This window comes from Leucopleurus acutus (assembly GCF_964270905.1).
Source record: "Leucopleurus acutus genome assembly, chromosome: 7".
NCBI lineage: Eukaryota > Metazoa > Chordata > Mammalia > Artiodactyla > Delphinidae > Leucopleurus > Leucopleurus acutus.
Window position 1 is genome coordinate 65,685,786 of NC_139150.1, and position 21,754 is coordinate 65,707,539.

At 39.4% G+C, this 21,754-nt stretch overlaps 1 protein-coding gene across 3 annotated transcripts in view; it reads right to left on the reverse strand.

Moving 5' to 3' along the window:
- Nucleotides 1-21,754, reverse strand: part of BNC2 (basonuclin zinc finger protein 2) — a gene marked incomplete at its 3' end in the record, with an annotated part of 286,270 nt that overhangs the window by 134,279 nt on the left and 130,237 nt on the right. For all 3 annotated transcript variants that reach the window (XM_082843054.1, XM_082843055.1, XM_082843053.1), the window contains one exon: nucleotides 13,600-13,702. In XM_082843054.1, coding sequence (XP_082699180.1) covers nucleotides 13,600-13,702 — 103 coding nt within the window. The remainder of the gene's footprint in view (nucleotides 1-13,599; nucleotides 13,703-21,754) is intronic.

Sequence of the window (21,754 nt, forward strand, 5' to 3'; positions counted from 1 at the left end):
CCTTCGCAGAGTAAAACAATTAAAAATTTGTATGAAAACGGTCGAAAAGGAAGCCTTTTATTTCACTCATTTCTAGTCCTGTCCTGGATATTTTTAAATTTTTAAATGCTAATTTGAAGCAATTTTAGAAATAAAAAAAAATTAAAGAAGCCTTATGCTTTCATTTTGGGAGAAAGCCAAGTGAGCCTTAAATTGCGAAGCGAATTGTTTCGAGAACTACAGTCTCTTGCCCCAACTCCCCTTAGGATTCCGAATTATAAGAGCATCAAGTGGTCAGCTTTTAGGAGCTGTGAGTCCTAGAATACTATTTTAATTTCTAAGAGGTTAACATTTCAATGTGTCTTTAAATGTTGTTTTATGGAATTCTTTCCACGATGACTTGAAGGGTCGAATAAAAACAGTTGTTAGTGACAGAATTTTATTAGGGCAATTTCTGGGGGCAGATTTTTAAGTTTTGATTACTTATAATCAGAATATTGTTCCCTTTCCTACTTCAAGTACCCAGACCATAACCTCTGAATTTATAAGGGTGGGTGGCTCTTCATTCTTGCTAATATGACCAATAATTTCCAATTATACGATACTTTATAATCTGCACACTATACCCAATATAATGATATGTCATTTCAAGGTAGCTAGCCCATGAACTTCTGCAGGTTTAATGGGATTTTACATATTTAGAATTTCATCGTAAAGGGGCCTTTTGGAAGCATTAAAACATCAATCCTTTCCCATTATAAGACTCAGCTCTCTTACTAGGCCAAGAGCATCAAGGCACAGGGCAAAGCCTTAACCCACCCATAGGTTGTAAGCCAGTTCCCAATAAAAGCCGTAGCACTGGGGGAGAACATTAATAAATGGCAATGATGACATATTAAAAACTTTTTAGTGAATCAGGTGATCGATCAGGAAGGTGGACCATGATTGTTACGAAGAGAAAAAGTCCTTACGACTTGAAGTAATATTTAGATCTGCACATTGTATTCAATACTTTTGTGGGGAGAGAACTGTGTAACTGGGAGCAAATTAAGTATAAAATAACTCATGTTCCATTTAAGTCATAACTTTCTAACTGGAACTGTCAAGGCTGAATTAATTAGGATATTTAATACCAAAGAGAGAGACGGCTTACTTTTAGAATTTTTTTTTTTAAGGAAAGAAGAAAAGGAATGATACGTAGCTGAAAGAGTTGATCCCCAAGCCTGGTGATAAAATCTGTCAGCCCTTCTGTGTGAAGGGCTTATTTTTCTTCTTGAACAAATAGTGTGTCAGTGTTTTTAAGTCAAAAAAAAAAAAAAAACAAAACAAAACAGCAACAACAACACCTCTGCCAAGCCTCCAAAAACTCTGATTATGTTACTATATCTTATATGCCTTATGTGAACGATGCCCGATTTTTTTCTTGTGCCTTAATACATGAGGGATAGCTATATGAATACTCTTACGGTCCGTTAGGAATGTGATCCTACACTGTAGGGAGCAAAGGGGGACAGAAGGAGCTCCAATGAGCTCCCACTGTCTCACGGATTTTAATTGTTCCCTGGCTGACATGCAGCTTTGAGTGTGTGTGGATATGCACACACACACCGACAATTAGTCCAGGGTAGAATTTGAGCTCCACTTGAGACTACCTAGGTAATATTTCAAACTGACTGGCATTCCCCCCCCCCCCCGCCGTGGCCTTATGCATAATAAAGTCCTCACAACAGACTTTGGAAATCATTAAAGTCTGACGGAGGCACACGTAAAAGTAGACTGTCAACACTGGGTTATTCAGAAGCTCGCTCTCCTGGCAAGGAGATTAAACAGATCCTTGGTTTCGCTTCTCTTCCTCCTTCCTTTTCCTTCCATGGCCCACTTTTGGGGGCATGTCTCTCCTCATATGCATCTCCATCAGAAGGTGGTAAGGGGAAAGAGCAAATGCAATCTGCAAACTTGACAGTACGTCTAAGAGACTGACTAACCGAATCTACTTGCTGAAACCAGGTTTGGGGATTATTATTATTCCTGCTGCTGTTCAATCTCTAGTCACCAAGGTGAGCTGAAAGTTGACTACACAAACCTTGCTTTATATAATTCACAGATCAATGAATTAAATGCACACTGACTACAAAATATACCCCCTTTAAAAGTAACAATTGAAATTTGCTACTTGAACGGAACATGTGCATCCTTCATTCAACAAACAGAAAATGAATTCTTCTGTAAGAGAATAATCACCCTACTCCCAATTTATTAACTTTAAAGACTTGATTTTCTTTAAGTAGCATGTATCTGTATCAGAATTTCACTATGGAGACATTATAAATGCAAGGCATATTTATTTTTGATAGAACATGTGCTTTAAACTCTTTCACATGTAGTGAAGAAGTATTTCAAAACTGAGAGAGAGAGCAGTGATACAAAAAGCCAGCAGCTGGTAGGAAAAATACCTAAAAGAAAGAAATGATTATATTCGGTCTTTTTTTTTTTTTTTAATGAACGTCACCTTTGTGTCACAAGTATTTTTCCTTCCCTCTCCCAGTAAGTCAGCCTGAAATCTCATTCTAAATCTATAATCAATCTTTCTTCTCTCACTGTAATCCCTTAAAACTCTGGGCTATCACACATACTTTTGACACTGATGCGTGTTTTCTTCTGTATTGCTGGATTGGCTTAAGGCATATATCAAGTATCAAACTGCTTTGCATCTATGACTGGTGGGATAAAAGACCTCTATATAAAGATCTGCTCATTAAAAAAGGGCTAAGAAGGCAGTCTCAGGAAAAGTCTAAACTAACCAAATTTTAAATGCATGATCAGAAAATGTCAGGGACTAAAGCAATGCTTGCCGATTTTTCCATTAATATGATCAATGTACAATTGAGCAGAGAGGAAAGCCTTAAAGTTACCATCCCGTTCTCTACTAGTTGGTTCTTTTGACACCTAAAAGCTATCAACAAGGCTAAACGGCTCTCAGAGTTTAAGCCACTCCCAAAATGAAACTATTATATACCATCACAAATATTTCATAAAGCTCAAAACTTTGAGAAAAGAAGTCTCCTGAAATGATGTAAACAGAGGGGGAAGATACTGGTTAGCTCTGTGAATCCTGGTTACCCAATTTGATAATGGTAATTACCCTAATTTCTGATTAGAAGGCAAGTTCTATTAATCAGGACCAACAGGCACAATAAAAAAAAAAATCCCAATTTTAAAATGTAGCAATTGTTCCTGTAGATATTTTACTGTACTTAAAAACCAGTAATAGAAAACACTTGCCAAGTTCATTTAGTCTCTGACTGAGGCACGCATATGTGATCTCCTAATTTACAGCTTGCACGTACAGATGTTCACACTTAGTAAAAGGGTTTCTTAATAGCTTTTTTTAATTAAAAGTGTGTTGATAATAGGTGTTTTAAACATATCCAAACAACACAGCTGAACTGACAAATGCCTGTCTTCGTGTCTCACATTGAGGCAAGATTTTATGAGAGAAACTATTATGATTCAGTGGCATGGTCTATAGGATAAATGCTACCCCCAAAACCTCCAAATGAGATCTTTCATTAATTTTTCTCTCTGTGATCTGTTTCCAAGTCGAGATGTTAGATTGCTACTAGGTTCATGTAGCCGAAAGCAGAACCACACAGCCGTTGCTGGCTGCCTGCAGTTTTTTTCCTTTGCAAAACTTTGAACCCCATCCAGCTTTGACACACTGCCTCTTCAGCTAATAACTATCAAGTTTCCCCTTGTCTCCTGTCTACTTTTCTTTGAGGCAATTGCGCACTCAGCACCCCGAGATAATAACACACATCTATAAGATAAAAGCAATGGCATTAATGTAATTGTCTGCCTTTCTCTCTTTAGCCTAATCTCTTTTTTCCTTCAGTTTTGACTGCCTATGTGACACCTGTTTTTGTCTCCTCTGATCCTACGACAGGTTTTCCGCTGACAAGGTTTTTGCCTGACAGAGATTCTGCAGACAAGAACATAATAAAATATGAAGAACTGCTTGTCAGAGTTTCTGCCAATGCTCACATGAAATAAAGAAAAAAAATGACTTTTTTTTTTTTTTTTTATAAGGGGCCCTGTGATGGTCGCTTTTGGCCTGTCAGGAAAAAGACTTCCCTGGCCAATTTCTCCATGCCAAACAGGTGTTTTCTTTTATGTGCGAGGCTGATTTGTTTTTAAATTTTTACTGATAGTGGAAAACATGAATAGCCAAAAGGGGGGGGGGGAATTTCTTACCCTCAGATTTTTGCAGGCAAAGGAGTACTGAAGAACTACTAAATAGAAGTGAAAAATACTTCACTCAAGACCACATCTTCTGAATAAAACAAAATGCCAACGTCTGTTAATGATCAAACAAATTTAACTTCTCTAAAGTTTACTTCTTGGTTGGTTAGGCTATTAAAACCTTCCACCTACCTTTCGCTTGTTTTGTCCGAAGACACAGGGGGAAACAGCAGAGATGAAAAAAGAGGGCTGAAAAAGAGAAATGCAGAAACAGGACTAAAGGCAGGGGGTTGCAGGCTATGTTTACTACTTAAAATGGGAAGCGGCTGCTGGAAAAGAAACTGGCAGTTAGGAATCAGAGACTTTTAGATACACGTAGGAGGTTCCCATAAGCCTTTGTTCCATGTGTTCTCTCAGGTGGGAGACGCTACAATGGGTAACAGCACCCAGAGATGAAGAAGTGCTTTTCCTGAGGTCCCAAGCTAGTGGAGGGATCAGTATTACAGAAACTACCCTTCTGGTCTCAGTGAAGTATTCTGAGAATATACAGAAGGTAATACTTAATTGCTCCTGGGAGCGAACAGGTCCAGCTTCCCTGATGACCAGGGCAGAGGAAAGAGCAGACATGATCAATAGCGCAGCAGTTGTGAAAGCACGAAGGACTGAGTGAAAGGACAGGAGCCAGAATTTGGGATTCTAGGATTCTCACACCAGTTTTAACTACTCTACCAGCAAACCAGTTTAACCTAAGCTTCGGTCCTCCAAATACATTTATCTCACACCAAGGACCTAGAATAGCCATGCCTAATAGAAATATAATTCAAGTCACATACATAATTTTAAATTTCTCTAATCTCATTTCAAAAGCAAAAAATGAACAATGAAACTAATTTTAAAAAATATATTTTATCTAACCCAATACAGAAAAATTTTACCAATATGTAGACAATATAAAAGTGATTCTCAATGAGCTATTTTACATTCTTTTTTTTTTTAAGATTACATTTCTAAATTTCAGTGTACACTTTACACTTACAACTTATCTCAGTTGGGACTAACCACATCTCAAGTGCTCAGATCCAAAATGGTGGCTTCCTTTTTGGAAAGCCAGGTTTACGGTTGCCTTTGCATTCTGTGGCCAATTGAACTTAAGGTCCAGCAAGGCTGTCCTTTCAATTAATTGGGTCTGCACTTGCTTTTGTAGGATCACCTGACCATACAACCAGGCTGGGAGACCTAGAGGCCAAAGGAGGGATTTCCCTGTGTATCAAGGAACAGCTCTAAGGAGAGAGGGACCTTACTACTGGGCCCCTTAACAGGTATTGCTTACAAGTCTATACAGTTGTGGCAGTAACTGCTTTAAATATTTCCTATACAACGCTTTAGCTATCTGCTCACTCCTAACAGATTAACTCAAGCTTCTGAAAGACTTACAAACTTCTACCCTCCCAGAAGGCAACACCTGGTAAGGAATGAGTTGCACAGACAACGTTTTATGCCTCCCAGAATACAAGTCAGAATTTCTCTGAAATACCACATGCATCTCATCCAGCGATTTTACTCTTCAAATGTGGGGGTTAGGGGTGGAGGGGGGGATGGGGGGACCCACACTTAGAAGAAGTCATCACTATGACACAATAGGAGGAAGAATGGTTGAGAGTACTGCTGAGGCATCCTGGGTCCTTCTGACCCAGCAGCATCTCCCCATTATCTGAACAGAGCATCCTGACTAAAATGAGAGGAACTGAGTATGTTTCATTTATAACCCCTTCAATTTGTGTTCTGCTTAACCTGGTGAACTCCAGTTAACTAAGATGTTCTTATAAACAATTAAGCTTCCTGTAGGATCGTTAGCAAGATATAAAAATTTATGATTTAATAAAGTACAATAAAATGATAAAGTGGTTAGCCCATCAAAGCACTTCACATGCAAGAATACAGGTGTGAAAATAGGCACAAGTAGCCTTCACCCTGTCTAAAATTCGTTTACTTCTGGGTTTTGGATTTTCAACAGATAAGCAATCCTACAATTCATCTCAACTGATGTGCACTTCTTAAAATGTGACTTTGCGGGGAAAAAGGGTTTTGGACTTCTATTCAAATATGGGCTCACATGACATTTTAGGGGAGATGGAAGGTATGAAGCTAAACTGGATTTGCTGGGGAAAACAAGATCACCCTAGGAACAGCTGGTCTCACAGCCAAAGGAACTGGTGACCTCACTCCAGCACTGGACACTGAAGAAATTCATGAGGCTCTAGAGAGTATAATTAATAATCAGTCCACTTCTTCATTTAATCCTCCTCAAAACTTCACTGTGCTATTCGGGTACATTCCTATTATTATCTGAGCTTACAGATAAAAGAACTGGGGCTAACTAACTAGAGACTGAGATGGGATTCGACCACTGGCCTGAACACACCCAACTTTTAACCATTTCGACCACAATAAAATGTGTCTGTCATGTTCTCAAGGTTGAAGCTTTACTTCTGTAGGAATTGAGAAATAACAACTAACACTTATTAAGTAGATTATCTCATTTAATGCCAGAAAGAACCCTGCAAACTAGGCACTATCATTATCCACATTTCACAGATGAGAATACAGAGGTTATGTAACCTGGCCAGGGTTCTACTGATGGCAGGTGGTAGAGGCAGGATGCGAACCTACACAGAGCTGCACTTTTACCTCCTTTTCTCTCACGCCTCCCATTTGCGTACCTGAAGCTTCTTCAGACCCTGAGGCTCCAGCTCTGTAGGTTTCGATCTCAAGATCCTCCCTAGAAAGTCCTTAGCAGGGGACCGGCACTGTACACTTCAGAGGCCAGGATTTACCAGATCCGCCGTATGTTTCCATCTGAACAAGACGGAGCTAGAAAACAACATCTGAGGAGCTAACAGGCAGAGAGCCCAGGACTTTGAAGGGGGAGGCACTGTTTGTGTGGTGATTAAAAAAAAAAAAATTTAGGGAGTTCAAAGCACCGTCCCAAAGGTGGGCAGACTGAGAAACAACTCAAAACAAGCAGCTCAGGGACACAATAAGAATATAGTTAATGCCATGAATGAAGCAGCAAACCGTCACATTTGTGAGGATGTCCTCCCTTTCAAGCTTATCAGCTGTGATCAGGGAGTAAGGGAGAGAAGCAGAAGAGGGCACGGTGCCCTCAGGTCAAGCAAAGAAGGCTCTTGTGCCAGGCAGGAAAGTGGCCTTGTGTTTGCTCTCTAAAATAAAAATAAGTGGAGAGATGTTCAAGGACCTCGTCCATGGAGAGAGCAGGACCCTCCTGGCCCCCCCAGAGCCAGGAGGCAGCTAGAAGTTGGTTTCCCTGACTAAAAGAGAATTCTGCAGCTAGGCGAGCCAGGTTTCAGTGTCACAACCGGGAAGAACTAAGTCTTCTAGAAAGACACATTCTATTAAGCAGATACTCCATGAACTCCCACCTTTTCCAAACCAGTGCACCAGGGGAAGAGGACTGTGGGGTTTCTATCCTCGTGTTTCTAAGCAAAGCCCTAGGAGCATGGCCACCTACCTCTTCCCAAAGGATCAGGTTCTTACTCTGCCACGGCGAAGCCTGCATTTATTTCCCTGTGCTGAGGTTTCCAGCTAGGACTTTTCTTACGTTTTTTCATCTAATCCTAAATACCCCTCTGCAACAATTCTCTCCCAAAGCAAAATTCACTCTTGTTAGGACAGTCTCCAGGTCAGTAAGAGGGAGGCAGGGCTTTCTTGCAGGTTAATATCTGCGAGCATTATTTTCCTTTGTCAGAGGACACTCCGTTTTATTCACCCTCCTCTCTTACGCTTGACAAATTTACAAATGATCATATAGAAACTGTTGCCGTGTTACTCAGAATGAGCATGATGTCAGAGAAATGCCATGCTTTATTGCTTTTGATAATAGACTTCTATCGGGGTTGGGAAGAGGAGAAGACTAGCAAAGAAAAGAGAATGGAAAAGGAAAGCGTATACTTAGTTACACTGGCTCTTGGACTGGTCAGGGAGAATATTACAGAACTACCAGTTGGGGATAAACTACTTTCACAGATGTTCAGACAATTCAGAAGAAGAGCACAGCCTGGGACAAGTAATAAAGACATGTGACCTTTCATGGGATAAAATGAAAAATTACTGGTTTTGATCTACCCTGCTTAAATCCTTACAAAGTACCGAGCAGCCAACAAATCTCAGGAACCTGTAAACAGAATAGTTTACAGATTTGCGATCTTGTGATTCTAAATGTAGGATGGACATAATCAAAAGGTTTTTGATTACAGAATGCTCAGAACCGATGGCCCTGATTTAGGACTTAATTATGCAAATTAAGCCTAACTAGGGTTTTCTTTTAGGTATAAGCTTGCCAGATTTAGCACATAAAAACACAGGACCACTGAGCTAAATTTGCAAGGTACATGTTTATACTAGAAAATTATTCGCTGTTTACCTGAAATTCAAATTTAACGGGATGTCCTATGTTTTCTATTCGGGTGAGTGTCTCTATAAATACCCCTGCTCTGATAAGACATATCAAGTAAAGAGCTGGGAATTCAAATTCAACGATGCCGAGAAAAAAGAGAAAAATGACTTCCAGTGAATTACAAAAAAGAAAGGCTTGAAATTAACGGATTATATGAATATTAAGTCTTACAGTATATTAAACCATAAAGCTGGTTGGTAGATGACACTAAATTAACTTTATACTGCTCACCATTTCCTGTGGCACAGAATTGAAGAGCCAAAGCATACCTGGTACAATACTTTACATATGATGTACGTTTAATAAATATCTCTTCATTGATGATCCAGGTGACAGGCCAAGCCTGCTCATTTTACATTAAAAAAATCTGAATAGTTTGAACACTGGCAGGAAAACAGCTGGCTTGCTGAGTAAATAAAGTATTTAAAGTCAAAGTATTCTATAAAGAAAATAATTTGCACCAAGAAAGCTACCGTGGGGTTCATTAACCTATATAATATATTTTTTATTCATCAAGCCTCTATCCTTGACAAATGCTTACTGGACATCCCAAGAAACAATGGATTTTTTTTTTTTTTTTAAAAAGGAGTTTTAACAAGTGGGCTTCGTCAGAAGTAAAAATTACTGAGCTAGCCAAGGAAAAAAATTCTAAATAAATTACTTTTCTAAAATCTGCCCACCTCTTTTATCAAATCAAACATATCCCATCATGTTTTTTTTTTAAACAGTAATTTTCCAGTTGGCCTGGATTATCATTAAATGTTTCTGAAAATCATTCAGAATATAGTTTACTTTTTAACACTTGTACTACTTTATTCATCTTACTGGTTTCGAAATAAAGTCATCATCTAGACTATAGACATTAAAACTAATTTGCAAACAATAAATAATAAAAATGGTTTAGTACAGTAGCCCTCGCCCTTTACACCCCACTTCCAGTTTATCACAAAGGCAAGAGAGTCCGATTAGTTATACTTCTCACTGGAAGCAGGTTCCTCAGAGGAGAATGATGAGTAGCTACAAAGTACACTTCCTCCCACCCCTCCTTGTCCACAACTCAGTATACTAGTAAGATTTGCTAATTTGTAAGGCTATGTAAAATCTTTGGCTGAAGCTTCAATTCTCTGAAGAGTAGAATTACTACCCTAGTATGGTGGGAAAGGGTCAAAATGCCACCTACTGAATTTCTACTGACACAAACATTTATGTCACCAGTAAAGAAGCCCATTACTGCTCTTACGCTGATACCTTATTTTGGCAATGTTGAACCAAGAAAAATTAAACTTGCAGGAAATGTGGTTTTTTTTAATGTTTTCAAGACTCACTCTGATAATTTTAGGCAAATGAAGGAAAAGCATAGAAAAGACAATGCAAACAGAGGAAGGAAAAAAATACAGTTGTTAAGTGAATTAAGTGGCAGTATGCTGGAGTCCTTCAACTAAAGACTGTGAAATATGACAAAATTAGAAACTCAAGGTTATTATACACTGTTGGTATGGACATCCTATATCCCCAAAGAGCTTGTTTTAAATAATGTTAAATTCAATAAAGCCCTGCTTTCAAAGTGCAAGAGCTGAAATTCCTTAATGGGGAAAAAGAGCAGGAAATCCTTTATTAATTCAGTGGGAAATACCTACTGGTAATCAAGGAGTCATTTTTGGGTTCCCCCCTCTTTATCTCAATGGTGCTAAGATTTCAAGGAAGTAATTTGTGAACAGCACCAAGGCCCAGTGAGTAATTGCAAAATTCAGGTGTTACAGTATGATGAATTAATTACTCCTTTTCACTTTTCAAAACATCTTAAGATTTTTGTAAAGCACCTAGTGTCAACAATTCAAGCAGATTTAAGAAGCAATCTATAAGGCTATGAAGGGACTGTGTGAGACTGTGTGTGTATGAATAAATATATAATAACCCACGAAATCCTACATCTTAGGAAGAAACTGAAGATGCTGATAACAAAGAAGATATAGTAAGACATTAATTCAAAAGAGGCCAACAAATTTCTAAAAATTCATCTTTCTGTAGAGAAACCCTGATTTTGGCATTTAGTTATTTTTAACGGCAAATATTAATTTTTTATGGTACAATTACACGTGGAGTGTGTTCAGTGCTATGATGAAATGATGCCATGAGGTGTATTTTGGTAGTCTTACTGCTTGCCGTTCCATCTACTTTCACAGAAAAATCACACAGTAGAAAAAACAAGTCACTTTCTCCTTGTCCCACACATAGGATATTGTACTGAGTAAGGCAGCCAGGAAGACTGGTGTATCTCACAGCTCTGAGCAGAAATAACTGGAGACACGATTTCAGGGTTTTCTGTGCAGGGGGAGAGAGTGAAGCAATTAGTTGAAATGCTAAGGGCAAAAAGAGTGGGTGCTCTCATCCCACGGCCAACTCAAAAGCTAGGAGCCAGACCCTCACTGTCATATTTGTCCTACTGAATGGGGGAAGAGTGAGATCTGTATATCGGCGTGTACATATTTTGAGTTGTATACAGATATGTCTCCCTTGTGGGGGAAAAGAGGTCAAGGTGATAGTAGTGGTGAGGAAAAGTTAGATCTGAGAAACTTCACAATTAATATACCAGAAACACAGAATTTCTAATGACACGGTAGGAAAGGCCGAGTCTGATGTAACAGAAATACCTTATTTAAGTTTAGGGAAAAACCACATCCCTCAGAAAATCTTAGAAACAACCACTGGCTGGGGATAATTTATGTTGTTCAAGAAGGAAGAAATATTGCTTTTTCCCCCCATTACACTACTAATGTAATATGCACGTGGAAGTTAGACAGATAAAATAAACTGGTGACACAGTAAACTTTTATACTCACAAGGCTACCACAGTAGACAGATGATGGTAACACAAGATGGCTTTGGAAAAAATGAGAGGGAATGAATGAAAAGTCCTTTGTTTAATGACTGGACCCTCCCCACCCCCCTTATTGCTCATGTGTTGTCCAGTTTGTTGCTTTTAACATGTATAATTTATTTTAAAGGCTTCATATAGTTTATCGTCAATGCTCACAATAATCTTACAAGGTGGATGCCATTAACCCTCTATTACAGATAAGAAAGCTCAGATGCAGAGGTGCTGAGCGACATGTCATCAAAGTTGTAGAGTCACAATTTGACCCCACACTGCCTCCAGGATCCTTGATGGGCTTGGGACGTAAGCTGTTATCTGGCAGAGCCAATACTTACTGAGGGAAAGAAGGATACTTGGGAAGTGTTATAAACTGAATTGTGTTCCCCCCACACCCAAATTCATCTGTTGAAGCCTTCATCCCCAGTCCTTCAGAATGTGACTGTATTTGGAGAGAGGGCCTTTCTTCAAGAGGCGATTAGATTAAAATGAGGCCCTTAGGGTGGCCCCTCATCCAATCTGACTAAGAAGAGGAATCTGGGTGCACAGAGACACCAGGGGTGTGCCTCACAGAGCAAAGATCATGTGAGGACACAGCGAGAGGGCAGCCATCTGCAAGCCAGTAAGACAGGCCTCAGAATGAAACCACCCTGATATGGGACTTCTGGCCCTTCAGAACCATGAGAAAATAAATTTCTGATGTTTAAGCTGCCCAGTCAGTCGCATTTTGTTATGGCAGCCCGAGCAAACTCATGCAGGAAGGGAGAAAAAGTCATCGAACGCAGTCACTTGCACAGACCACAAAAGCAACGGCAGCTCAAGTGTGGTTCAAAACTGGACTGAGAGTTGTTACAGATTTTGGCCTTGTTAATAAAGCAGGAACAAGTTCCATCCCTGGAGGCACTGGAGGATTGTGGTTCTGTGTCTCAGGCACACGCCTGCCAGTGTGCTGCCCCCATACTACTCGATACACCTCTTCTCTCTCCCTCACAGAAACAGGGCTGAAATGGCCCCATAACACCAACATACGTGCCCCAACAAGCAAGACACATGATAAATTAAATGCATCTCAAGGCATGGTCCGGTGTCGTTCCCTCAGATCTTGCTAGAATAACATGACATTTAAAAAAATACAGCCCACTGGATATTTGGCACTGCTTGGGAATGAAGAACATGTCCACTTAAGAGCCACTCCCCCAGGCTGTCAATAAAATCTCAAGCCAGGATTTCTTCTATAAACATTACCTATCTTTTAAAATTATACAGCCTAGGAAGTGAAGAAAACTAACGTAAAGTCCTTGCTTATTTGCAAGTCTCCTTTCGCCTCAACGTCAAAAACATAAACCAGACAGAAGAACACGTTAAATGCTCAGTGAAGGCCCACGGATGGGACAGCTCTGTGCATCTGGCAAAGAGCCTCCACCCTTCCCGCCTCGGCCCCCGGTCACCCTCGCCCCGAACACACACCTATGCAGAGCTCACCCTCCACCAGGGCCAGCCTCCTCCAATCCCCGGGCACGCTGAAAGACGGTATTTACGGATTATTTTTTTTCAGATACCAGCCAAATAATGTTCCCGTTCACTCTCTCACCCACCTTAGACCATACAGAATTTAACATCTGGGAGGATAAACTCTGCCCCGAACGCAGATGACAAGGCTGAGCAGTCATGGAGGAGTTCTCCCCAAGCAAAGAGGACTTGCCAGCTCCCCTCTGAGGTCCAGGCCCTGAAAGGCCAACTGTGGTATGTTTGAGTTTCCATCGGGCCTGGTGCTTGCTGGCTGCTGCTATGTTCACTCAGAACCCAACTGTCCTATAAACATCTCGCCCTGCTGCTGAGAGCTGCCCGCCTGGCCTTACTTCTTGGAGCCGAGAATATGCAATTTGGGAGCTGCAGGCTGCACGGCAACTAACACTTGGAGCACAGCTGACCCCTCTCTTCTCTAGGCCAGTGACAGCTCTAAAGAAAAAAAAAAATTAAGGCACGCTCACACGAACATAACAAGAACGGGAAGAAAAGTCCAGATTTTCCTCACCATGTGCCACCCAGCCATGTTTACACTGATCGCAAGTCCTCAGGTTAATCTTCCCCGGCTGGAAACATTCACACGTGCAGTTCACCAGTGTGCAGCGGATGGCCTGCAAAGGAGAGGAGGAAAAGAGATCAGCATCTGTTCAAAGGTACCATATTTCTTCACCATTTTAATAATAACACCCACTTCCCATTTTTAACGGCTTTAGGGGCTCGGAGAGTTTTAAAAATAAATTTTGAAACCATCAAAATCTCTTACCAAAACATATTAGAAAACAACACTGATTCACTAATAGAATGTTTCATGCCATTCATAGGTGAGCTTGAAATTAGAAGCATAGCCCGAGTAGTATAAGAGTAAAGGATTACATACTCTACAAGATGCTGGATCTGAAACGCCAGGGACCCGAAAGAGAAAAAAATATTGCTGCTACCAAACAGGCACATTTAAGTTCATCCACCTGGCAACAGTGCAAAAAAAATACACTCTCATACAATAATGTTCAAACGAAATGTTGTTCCGAGGAAAACATGATATACAAATAATATTATTAGAATATTACTTTTCTTCTGCAGTGTTTCGTTTAAATGTTTTATTAATCTTTCAGACACATTTTGAGAGATATTCCTGTTGGCCCAATAACACCTGGCATATTTCTGGCATCATCTGTCACTTCCCAATTCCTTGTTTGTTTCCCCCTTGATATATCAAGTCCATTTTCATTCCTATTTTGAAAAATGCAAAACAACCCCCATTTTTTTTTAATGATGATGTAAGAGATTAAGTTTACATTTGTTTTTAGATCAGATGTAGAACAGGAAAAGACATTTATGTGAACATTTGATACTTGGAACAACTCACCTATATCTTAGAAAACTGAAAGACACACTCACAAACCTTTCATTTCTTTACAAGCACTTTAAAAAATCATCTCCCCGGTTTACATTATAAAGCGAATCCACAGAAAATTAGCATTAATGAAGTGTAACTTTTGATAGATTAAGAACCTATGCTTGAGAACAGTGCTAAAGCCAACCTATGCTCCTAGACTACAGTTAATAAATTTATCTCATACATTTAGTTCTAACTTGCATGGCAGTTCTGAAGACAGAAGGGATTTAGTCCGATCATTCAGATTAACCATCTACTGTAACTACCTGAACTGCCAGGAAAAGACCTCTCTACAGCTGTAGATGCAATCAATAATTACTGATTTGGGGGGTGGGGTGGGGGAGAGGTACAGGGCTACCTGAAACTGCAGTGCTGGGCCTGAAAGCTACTCTCACTTACACAGCTCCAGACGTCCATGTTCCTGGAACCAGCTGGATTTTTATATAAACTGTCTCATTTGTAACAGACAGTATTTTAGACATTGTTAACGTGGTTGGGACAAACTCCATTTACAGAGAGTAAGACTGAATGGGCTTTGACTGCTCCCCATGCTTTAGATCAGGCAAGTTTAAAATATTTCTCTTTTGTTAATGAACATCAAATCTATAGGTCCCTGTTCAGTTTCCAATAGAGTCCTTGCCTAGACTCCTCTCTTGCTTCACCTCCAACCCTAGTTTGCTCCTCTATTACTGCAAGAAAAACACTCAGGTGTATCATCTGCCTGATATTTCAGGGCCTTTCTTCCAATGTCAATAGTCCAATTACATATTAGGAGCTTGTAAAACTTTGCTGTCTGTATTAGTGATGAAAGGAAATAGTAGTAAGAAATAGGGGCAGCAAAGGAAATGCTGACTACGCAAGAATAATATATGTAGTTGAAGGTTAGAAGGGGAAATGTTTCTCCCCAAATTTCTTATGTCAACTTCAATAGTTTAACTGACTGAGCAATACGTCAGAACATTCCAGGTTAGAAAGAGCTTCTTTAAATGGCGTGTTCATTAATGAACTCACAATTTGACTGTACTATGGTAACACAAAACAAAACAACAACAGTTTAGAGGGCAGTGTTTCTACTAAAAACAAGGCACCTTACAAACTATCCAATTATAAATTCAGATGCAGCAACAACATTGACATTAAAATATTTATATAATCTGAAGTGCGATAACAGAATCTTTCATAAACACTAAGGGAAAAAAGTCGCCTCTGCTTTACCAAACTAAGGAATGATCAAAACTAACAATGACTATCTCTCAAGGACTACATGTTAACTCCAGCACAAAAAACATACATATTTTAAATCACTGATTTGATCATTTTGATTTGACAGTTATTTAACAAAAATAGCCTCACTTCACATTGTGTTTAAAACATACTTTCGTCGATTTTAATTATAGCTACATTCAGGACAAAACAAATTAAGAGACTGTGGATTTGCTTTATTTTACGTATATCTATTTATTTACTGATTGAACTATTCATTCATTTACTGAGAACTAGTTTATGATTCAAATATTCTTCTCTTCCTAAATAACTTTATACATCTGGCACATTTGGGAATTAAACTTTTCAGATCATCATCCTTTTCCTTTTTCATAATTTTACCCTTTTTGTACCTAAACATACAAACATTGGAACACCTCAGCTCCTTTTGTATATAAACACTTGAGCACTGGAATATCCATTTTGTATTTCTATGACTTCCAGAAGGTCTATTTGTTTTCAATTCAGATTTATATAGACTACAATTGTTCCTTAAGGGAATTATATATATTTAAACAATATGGTCTAAATAAATATTTTGAGTATGAGACTATTGTGGCTTCAAAGGAAGTTTTATTCTAAGTAACATTTTTGAAACGGCATAAAAGTTTGACATACTATTTATTCACAACAAAACAGAACCAATGTGATCACTTGCCAACTCACCCACACTTCAAAAAAATAAATTATCATAAAACTATCAAAGTCAGTTAAGCCTCAAAAACGTACACACTTTACAAGAAGAGCGCTGGGAAGAGCAGAGATGGTGAAGCTTTCATTTTGGTGAGCACATCCATTTCTTCACGTAGCTAGTATATGAGTACTTCCCCCCCCACTGCCGGGCATTCATGACTACAGAAAATTCAGTGGCGATAACGAGGTGACAGAAAGGGGACACCAGGAAAAGAGAAGACAATTTGATCAGGATATTCCCACCTATAGATGCGGGACCCTTATGCAGGTCTGGCCAACTCAGGCTAGCAACCCCTCCACACCTCCAGGACCCCACTTCAGCGAGTGCCTGAAACTCTTTCCTCCATTTCAGTAGGATAAGCTTTTCCAACACCCCAAGAGCAAGAACAAGTTTTCTTAAGCCTGCAACTTATTTAAAGTCATGATTCCTCTGCTTAGCTTTGCCATAGATTTCTTGAAAGAAAAATCCATGCACCCACCACCCACTGCTTCCACCTACATTTTAATTGTGCAATCTGGATTCTGCCCCACACAGTCCTGAAACTGCTGTCTCCAAGAGGAATGTTCTCATCACATCTGGTCCCCTTTTCTAGCCTCCTTGTTCTCCTAGACCCCGAGGGAACCTAAGGCACTAACTCTCCTTCATTCCTGGGCTGTAGAGACCAACTATCCTAGTTTATTGGCAGCAGCTTCTCACTCTTTCTCCACTGTAAATAAATACAGGTGTTTCCCACGGCCGGGCTCTTCGTTCTTTAATTAGGCAATTTCATCCCCTCCTACAGCTTCAGATATCATCACTACCCAAAGCCCATCACTGTGGAGCCAAGTACTGTGTTAAGTGGCAGAAATGGATGGCAGAGTCCCCGTGCTCAAGGATTTGACAGTCAGAGCTCATGGGCAGTGGGTTCAGGGGAGAGACCCTAAGAACAGAAGGAAGCCCTTGAACAGGTTTGGGAAGCACCATTTCTCCCTCTTTATGCCTTGGTCTTTTCTTCTACCAAAGGTAGGATTTAAACATTTATCTACAACAGTAAACTATTACCTATTATCGATAATAGCTAGATTTACTGGATATGTGCCATTTTCCAGATACTGTGCTTAACAGTTTACAAACATTAGCTCTCCCTCAGAAAATACCACGAGGTCAGTACTGTTATTCCCTTCATTTCACAAAGGAGGAAACTGAGATGGAGCTAATTTAGGACCTTGCCCTGAAGTCACAGGAATCCGGTTCCAGGTCTGTGTGAGCTCTCCACCCACTCGCAGGCAGCCATGGGGCAGAGCCCCTCCGTCTGCCCACCCCCCACCCCCCCACTGTGTATTGTTAACTCCTGATCATCTTTCAAGCTTTCAACTCAAATATTACTTCCATTCCCCAGGGCAGCTGCCCCCAAGGGATCTTTCTGTCACAGCACTTATCACAGTTGTGAATATTATATTTATCTATACTTATTCATTTTATATATATATATATATATATATATATATATATATATATACACACACACACACACACACACACACACACACCCCTATATCTGTGTGACTATTTGATTAAAGTCTGCCTTCCCCTGTAGAATTTAAGATCCTTGAAGGCAGAGTGACGTATTGTTGGGCTTACAGTGTAAATATAATGGCAAATAATAGGTGCTTAAAAGGCACTTAAAGAATGCATGAGGGCTTCCCTGGTGGCGCAGTGGTTGAGAGTCCGCCTGCCGATGCAGGGGACGCGGGTTTGTGCCCCGGTCCGGGAAGATTCCACATACCGCGGAGCGGCTGGGCCCGTGAGCCATGGCCGCTGAGCCTGCACGTCCCGAGCTCCGCAACGGGAGAGGCCACAGCAGTGAGAGGCCCGCGTACCGCAAAAAAAAAAAAAAAAAAAAAAAAAAAAAAGAAAGAATGCATGAGTCTTCCGAGCCTCTTTCCCACCTGTAAAATGATGGTAACAATAACATCACAAGAGTGTCAAAAGACTCAAATGAAATAATGAATATAAAGCATGTGGCACTGTGTCTAGTGATAGCAAAAGCTCAAAAGATGGAAAACATTTATGACCTCAAGAAACTTTCCACATATTACATTTGAATTATTTTCCCCTTATGATTCCTCCCAATGTATTTTTTCCAACACCTTGTAAAATGCTTAACACATATTTAGTCTTAATGAATAAATGAACTCTGACATATATGATGCCATATTCTTCATACTATAATCCTCTAAATTGGGCACGACAGGGATTATTATTTCTGTTTTAATACTGGGGTTCAAAAATGTTTATTTAGGTGTTACACATCTCTTAAATGATAGGGTGGATTTCCCAATTACTAATCAGTTTATTTCCATTACCTGTAGAAAAAGAAGAGATACAGTTAAAACCAGTAAATTATGAATATTCATGTTCAAAAGTATGTCTAGAATTCATAAAGTAGACCAATTTAGTATAAAAATATTTAATCAAGGTTCAGTCAGTAACAGTTATATTTGAATATTAAGTAAGAGTGCATTTGCTAGTATTCTGGATGAGTACCAAAGCCCTATTCAAATAACAGATTCTGTTATCACTAAAACTGAAGAGTCTTTAAACTTCATTATAGTCGTAGCTGGCTTGAACTCTGCAAGTTAATGTGAACTGAACATCAGTCTTCTCACCAAATGATATTTCTCAGAAAAGCACAGATTGTGGCTTCAGCTAATATTTAGCGTATATCACAAAAGAACTAGACACAAGGTTAATTAATACATCTCCTGTTAGCTGTTCCTTCTTTGGGAACACTTACAGAAGTTACCTATTAATACAAAACAACAAAAGGCAAAATAAGGCCATGGGGCATATAGAAACATAAGACATATTCTGAAGGAACAATCATAGAAAGAGAACCTCCCTTCCCAAAACCCCAAAAAATAAGACTAATTTCAGTTCTGGGTTTTGTCTTTCCACACAAAGAAAACTATTTGCCAGGAGATCCCCTCAAGTGTTCATTAACCTGGCCAAATATCCCATATATAACTAAAAATCCTTCTTAAATCCGCTTTCTCCTTATTCATTTCTGGGGAGGATACCAAGATTTACAACTTGGATTATGAAATTCTACTTGAATCATTTAAAAATGTTTAAGAGTTAAGAACATAACCTACACTAAAACTGAATTCCTGAAAAAGCCAATCATTAATAGAGCATCCATCTGTCCCACCAGCTTCTTCCAGAAACTCAGGTGGTACAATCTAGGTGTACAAATTAATCGGCTATAATGGTTATCAGTGACAAGGTTTGCCTTTCTTATTTTTTAACAAGAACAAATCTCTTAATAAAATGAATTTTCTACTTTGGAAATCACATGTAGGTGTGATAAATAGGTAAACTCAGCCAAACTTCCATGAAGATCCAAAGTAGTCCATGTTATAATTAGCTATTATTAAGTCATCTCTGCATATGTTATTCAGCTCTGTACATACAGGTCCCAGAAGGAAAGGTATGTATGGTGCCAAAGGTCAAATAAACCTTTTTTATTAGGTAGGAAAACTGTCCTTCAAAGACTTCTGTCTTTAAAAAAATCTGGAAAATTATCCATAATGAATCTGGAAACTAATTCTTCTAGGATTGTCTCAGAATACACTGTAGTAATTACAAAGTAACAGCTACTAAGCATTATGGATGAAGAGAGTAATCTTATATGTGACCAGAAAAAGATGGACTGCCACACACATTTATACATCTTGTGTATAAAGTACCTAATGCCGTACTTCAAGCATTGCCACAGAGATTCTCAAGAACTCACATGATAGGAATGGTGATTTATTAAGTAAGGAAACAGCTCCCTGTCTAATTTTCAGGACAGTTTTTCCTCTTCCATTTTCACATGGCTGATCCATAAAACTAATGCAAAAGCAACAACTTCCAAAGGAAGTACTCTGCGTTTTAGCTAAGACTTTGAAAATCTATATGATATTGCCTTTGTAGAAGAACAGTGTCTTAAATTTGCCTAAGTCAAGATGCAACTTGAGCAAAGAAAAAAATTTTTTTGGCATGGTGGATAACTTCTGAGCTTACTAGAAAACGACAAGAGAAATTTGCTTTGACGTGACTACAAAACACATACAGGCCGAAAGGAAAGGTATATCCATATCCACCTGTTGTGCTGCCGGGTTTTACAATCAGGTATCAAAACAAGACAAGAAGATGTGAGTTGGATAGACATAGAACACTGAGACCCCTGGTTTTAAGTATACTACAAAGAAGTTTTATAACAACCTAAAAAGTCTTATCTAACTCTGACTCTGAGACTATTAATATAAACCTATAGTTGCAGTAAGGTGGGTATGTTTTCTGTATTTATGTTAGGAAATGTACAGATCTGAGTTTGGACAATGTTCACAGAATTCACAAGAAGTGATTATCAGTGATTATAGAGTGTAGAGTAAAAGTAAAGGGCTCACAGAGTATTAAACTGCAATGTAAATGCCACTACTCGTAATAGTAATAGCAGCAAATGAGAAGCAATGAAATTACTGTCTGCTTAACCAAACCGCTTAAAAATTCACACAATGGGGGCTTCCCTGGTGGCACAGTGGTTGAGAGTCTGCCTGCCGATGCAGGGGACGCGGGTTCGTGCCCCGGTCCTGGAAGATCCCACATGCCGCGGAGCGGCTGGGCCCGTGAGCCATGGCCGCTGAGCCTGCGCGTCCGGAGCCTGTGCTCCGCAACGGGAGAGGCCACAGCAGTGAGAGGCCCGCGTACCGCAAAAAAAAAAAAAAAAAAAAAAAAAATCACACAATGGGCCAGCAAAAGTATATATCTTAGTTTGTGGTAAGATAAATTAGAAATGGAAAAATGTTATTAACCTTTCTATAAAAGGTTCCTTAAAATGTGTCTAATTGTTTTTTAATGTCATATGAAGAAATAGCAATCTGATAAAAGTGATCATTTTGTTGTACTTATGTGCTCTGAAATTTCTTGATGTCTTTTCATCAATCCGATCTTGCGGCTGAGTCGGAAGATTTGAAAAGACATGGTCAGTCCAGACTCACTACGAGGTCCAGATGCCACTGATACAAACAGTGGACAACAAGGTCAAGACAGAAAGCTGGGCAATTCAAAAATGGCCAGACTCCAACAAGACATCGTAAGAACAACGTTACTGACCAAGGAAATATTATCTTCACGATAGCACATACAAAATACCTGAAAGAGATTCACTGTGAAAAGGTAGCCTTTAAACATCAGTTACTGCTAAAAATCAGAAGACTTAAAACCTCATTTTAATTTTCTCCTGAAAGGTGTTATTCTCTATCCCACCCCCTCACCTGGCAAATG